The following is a 5,267-nucleotide window of genomic DNA, read 5'->3' as shown; positions in this document are numbered from 1 at the left end:
ATAGGTACGATATCGCAGCGTGTGACACGCTCCTGCGATCAGGGACCCCGCTGTGAATCGTACGTCGTAGCACATCGTTTGAAACTTTCTTTCGTCGTCTAGTGTCCCGCTGTGGCGGCATGATTGCATGGTGTGACAAAGGTGTGCACGATATTGTATACGATGTAAAGGGCGGAGGAGCTGGCTACGTAGGAGTGCTGAATTCTCCACCTCCCGTGTGCTGATTGGGCGGTACAATACTGTGCGCTCATTCGACAAAGGACTATTGTTCCCAGCGGATAAAACCGGAGCTCTCGAGCGCGCTATTCATTTCTCTCTAGCACGTGCTGTAAACAGAACTAAATTCGCTGGATTCCCTGGACTTTTAACTACTATACAGACTTTTACCGCTAAAGGTATGTATAACGCTACAGCGTAGCATATGTTGCGCTTCAACGGGGATAAACGTTGGAGTGTGGTTGATTGTTCCTTTGAGTAGGCCTGAGAACCTCAGGTACACAGCTGTAGCGTGGCCCAATTAATTAATCCTTTTACAGATCGAGATGGTTGACTGCCCCATTTAATACCAGTAGTAACATATATAGTTATTAGATCAATGGTCAGAACATTGTTTTGTAAGCACGTGTATTTATTGTACGTTTGTTTTCTTTTTAGGAACTATGCTCACTTCCGATGAGAGTTCTGTTGTTGCTGCTGCCCTGGTGTTTGAGGCAGCACGTCTCCAAGAGGAGAGACGTCCTAAACGAAAACGTCGCATGTGGACCCGGAGCTGGCTGCAGAAAAGATCCACATTGTCACACATGGGTCTCATAAGAGAGTTACGTGACAATAACCCTCAAGATTTCCGAAACTACCTTCGGATGTCCGAGGAATCCTTCAAAATAATACTGTCTGCTGTTACGCCACTCATACAAAGGTGTGATACGCCGATGCGTGCAGCCGTGCCCGTGGAGGAAAGGTTGGCGGTGACACTGCGCTTCCTGGCAACAGGAAGGTCTCTTCAGGATTTGCAGTTTTCCGCAGCTGTTTCCAGACCTTTCCTGAGCGTTGTGATTCCGGAGACATGCGAGGCCATTGTGCACAGCTTAAGGCATTATATGGAGGTACTACTATTTTTTTTTGGCTGCTGTGTTATGTCGATATATTATACTAGCTATTGAACCCGTTCTACGCCCTGATGGCGAGCATTTCTATAGGTATATGTTCTACATCCTATCATGTGCTGCTCCCATCCTGCGCCCCCATTCAGACATGTGCTGCTGTGATCCTGCGCCTCCATTCTGACATGTGCTGCTACCATTTTGCGGCTCCATTCTGATATGTGCTGCTCCAACCCTGCGCCACCCTTTTTTATTTGCTGCTCCCAACGTAATTTTATTGATTCTATTATTTAGATATATTGTTTAGCACCCCCTCTGAGTCACCGAAGCCATCTGATAAAATGGCTGCCTGCATACTCAGGGTTGTTGACTTTGTTATACTAATCCATACTGCGCCTCAATCACTGTAGGATGTCCACATGAGAGTGTATGTGCATAATATATTTGACCTAATTTGTACATGTTTCCTTCTCATCTTGCAGTTTCCCAAGACGGCGGATGACTGGAAGAGGATTGGTTCCGATTTTGATGAGCTGTGGCAGTTTCCAAACTGCGGTGGTGCATTAGATGGAAAGCATGTGCGCATCACGCAACCAGCCAACTCTGGATCATTTTTTTTCAACTACAAAGGATATTTCAGTGTGATCCTCATGGCCCTTGTCAATGCAAACTATGAGTTTGTCGATGTGGATGTTGGCATGAATGGTCGAGTCTCCGACGGTGGTGTTTTTGAACACACTTCATTTGGGGAAAGCTTGAGGAACAATGAACTGCTGTTGCCACTAAATGAAGACACAAAAGCAAACCTAAATTTTGTCTTCATCGCTGATGAAGCTTTCCCTCTTCATCCACATTTGCTGAAGCCATTTGCACAGAGAACACTCACACCGGAGCGCAGAATCTTTAATTACCGGTTGTCGAGGGCCCGTCGTGTGGTTGAAAATGCCTTTGGGATAATGGCAAATCGGTTTAGAGTGTTCCACACAGCTATCAACTTGAAGCTGCCGTCTATAGACATTGTGGTTTTGGCATGCTGTGTGCTCCATAATTTCCTGAGACGTCATGATACGAACTCCTATTCTCCTCCTTCGTTTATTGATGCAGTGGACGCAAGAACCGGAGATATTGTGCCCGGGGAATGGCGTACACAACCTGAAAATTTTACAGCTCTTCAAGCTCTTGGATCTGGCAGACGATGCAAGGGACTGTCGCGAAAAATACTGTCAGTACTTTAATGGTTCTGGAGCTGTACCGTGGCAGGATCGCGCCGTATAACATAAAAATTAGTTTTTTTGCTTTGCTGTCATATAAACCTCTCTAAATAACTTTAAATGTGATGCCTATACAATGGTGCTGTTAACCCTTATAGCTTGGTAAACATTAAAGAAAGAATGCGAAGATTTATGGTTTTTTTTGTAACACTTTCTTGGTTTTAAATTATTTTACAACAAAATATAACATAACCCCCCCACCAAAAAAAATATTATCTCCTGCCCAAGAGGTGTCGCAGCGTCACGCCCTGCTGCTCCACTTGACTCTGGAGGAGCGCTGCTGTCTGCTGCAGGAGCGCTGCTGTCCGCTCCAGTCGCAATTGTCTCGCCAGGAGCTCTCTTACGGTGGCCGTTTCTGTGGATAGAAGAGGTTGGAGAACCAACGTTGATTCCTCTGAAAATACATCTCGACCTCTGGGGCAGGACCGAATTTTCTCTGTTGTAAATTTCTATTTGGTCTGGCACCACAGGGCGATGTAAATTTTATTAAATTTTACAGTTTTGGTTGTCTATGGTGACATCCAGCAGAAAACCACTCGTATTATGTTGATACTTACGGAGAAGGGACGCCGGTTCCTCATTGCCAGAACCAGAGCTGCTAATGTCCCATCCCAGCGATCTGGCCACTGCTGCAGCACCTAAAAGCAAATAATAACAGATCTGGTTAACTATGGAACACGCCGTTGGGAAGCGCTCGCAGTTTTGGTCACTTACGTATGTTAGCTTCTGGGGAGAATGCCGCGGACCCGGGGGAGGAAGAGGAGTGTCGAAAGGGAGGTGTTGAGGGTGGTGTAGGGGTGCGAGGCCGTCTGCTGTCTGGTGGAGGCGTGGTAGGCCGCTGGGTCATTACTGCGTCTGTAATGTATTCAAATATTTCCGCTACCCTCTTATGTCCCGTATGCAGTTGAAAAACTGTAATCTATGATTGTTAACTTACGTGACGTCACGGACTGTGGGCTCCCGCTGGTGGTGGATGCTGTGGTGCTGCTGGCAATGGCAGGTACCTGTTGCCGCCGCTGTCTCTCTACACATAAAGTTAACAAACGCAATCTTTAAAAACACATGTAGAGTGCTGCAGATCAAAGCTAACAATATACTGAAACATAAAATTTATATCACACTTCACAGGGGTGCGAGGGTGCATGGTCGCAACAGATGGTGGAGGCGTGTTAGGCCGCTGGGTCATTACTGCGTCTGTAATGTCTTCAAATATTTCAGGTACCCTGTTATGTCCCGTGTGATGTTAAAAAAAATGCAATAAATGATTGTGAACTTACGTGATGTCCCGGACTGTGGGCTCCCACTGGTGCCTGAAGATGGGGTACTGGTGGCAATGGTGTGTCTGACTTGCCGCCGCTGTCTCTCTACACCTAAAGTAAAGAATCACAATGTTTACACACAAATGTTGAGTGCTGCAGATCAAAGCTTACAATATACTCAAACATAAAATCGAGATCACACTTTACAGGGGTGCGATACTCTGACATGTCTGTGGGCTCTGGGGTTCAATGGTCTTCCTGTCTTTGGAAAACGTATTATTTCATCTGTAGGCCAACCTCCTCCGTTAATATTTATGGGAAATTGAGAAAGTAAAAATTATGGACATCTTAATAATTTCAAGATGGAGGTTGAGATTAGGGAACCCGACAAGTTTTCTCACGGACAACGCATATTCTGCTTGGAGAATAACTAAATTGTACAAAAACGGGGCATGTGTTTTAATGCATTTGAGGTCACGTTGGCAACCATGAGCGCAAGCCTCCCTCCCAAACCCCCCCCCCTCCTGACAGCGTGCATCTCCCAATCCCCCCATACTAGTACTTGCCTCGCCTTGCCTCCGCACGCAACTCCGCAAACATTTGTGGCGTTTTATAGCGGAGGTCAGCCCATTTTTTACGCAGCTGAAGCTGACTGCGGCAGACACCAAACCTCCTCTCCATCATTCTTGTTATTTGTCCAAGCACTTCTCGCTTGTGGATGTGTGGGTGGGCAGGGCGGCTCTCCAGACCCTCATAATCCAGGGCATCCATCTGACTAATAAAAAAAAGGAGCTCTGGCTGCCCCAGAGGAGCAAAACGCATTCTCGCCGCCATTTTAGATGGAATGACCCTGAAGAGCAACGCCCAGAGGAGGAGCAGCGCTCCGCCGTCCTGCCGCGCGATTGGCATCGCAATAGCGTTGCCGTTTATGAACAGCGTCACATTTGTGACGACTGAGCGTTAAGAAAGGAACGCACATAGTAAATGCCGTTCGAAGTATCGTTATATAACGCCGGAGCGGCACGTAATGTACGCTCGTAGTCTATGACGGCGTGATGACGTTACAGCGTTCCTGCGTGCCTGCCCTAGCTTGTTTTTGTCCCCTGACATCGTGATAATGGCTGCCAGTCGCCGTGGTCCACCTATGGGCATCCCAGAGCTCAAGTTCCTTATTGGAACAATGGATAGGATGCAGTATGAAACCACAGGGATGGTGCTGCACCGCAACCAGCACAAGGAGGAAGTTGTCCGTGTGGTGTCTGAGGGCCTCAGGAAGCGGTTTGGGATAACTCGGACCAAGGCCCAGATTGTTAAAAAATGGGGCGATCTCAAGTCGAAAAGGCCAGAGCGCCTGCAGGAGCTTCGCCAGGAGATTCGCAGAGGTTAGTACTCAGGTACCCAAAAGTATGTTGGACAGCTATGGGACAGTTTGAACGTTGCAGAGCCACTATGTGCCACTGCTATGGGACAGTTTCAACGTTGCAGAGCCACTATGTGCCACAGCTATGGGACAGTTTGAACGTTGCAGAGCCACTATGTGCCACAGCTATGGGACAGTTTCTACGTTGCAGAGCCACTATGTGCCACTGCTATGGGACAGTTTCAACGTTGCAGAGCCACTATGTGCCACTGCTATG

General features: G+C 47.4%; 1 protein-coding gene across 1 annotated transcript; it reads left to right on the top strand.

Moving 5' to 3' along the window:
* Positions 1-383: 383 nt before the first annotated feature.
* On the top strand, positions 384-2,528 carry LOC138667820 (uncharacterized). The gene is made up of 3 exons (XM_069755908.1): positions 384-395; positions 655-1,103; positions 1,583-2,528. The coding sequence occupies exons 2-3, from the start codon at positions 660-662 to the stop codon at positions 2,333-2,335; spliced, it is 1,197 nt and encodes a 398-aa protein (XP_069612009.1). The 5' UTR covers positions 384-395; positions 655-659; the 3' UTR covers positions 2,336-2,528.
* Positions 2,529-5,267: the final 2,739 nt, after the last annotated feature.

The sequence above is a fragment of the Ranitomeya imitator genome, chromosome 2, assembly GCF_032444005.1.
Source record: "Ranitomeya imitator isolate aRanImi1 chromosome 2, aRanImi1.pri, whole genome shotgun sequence".
Taxonomy (NCBI): Eukaryota; Metazoa; Chordata; class Amphibia; order Anura; family Dendrobatidae; genus Ranitomeya; species Ranitomeya imitator.
Note: the sequence above shows the minus strand (reverse complement) of the source record. Positions and strands in the feature narration are given on the sequence as shown.

Excerpts from the sequence above, each read along its gene's own strand:
- LOC138667820 (XM_069755908.1), top strand. The coding sequence starts at position 660 with ATGCTCACTTCCGATGAGAGTTCTGTTGTTGCTGCTGCCCTGGTGTTT. Across the intron at positions 1,104-1,582 it reads GCTTAAGGCATTATATGGAG|TTTCCCAAGACGGCGGATGA; the intron begins GTACTACTATTT and ends CTCATCTTGCAG.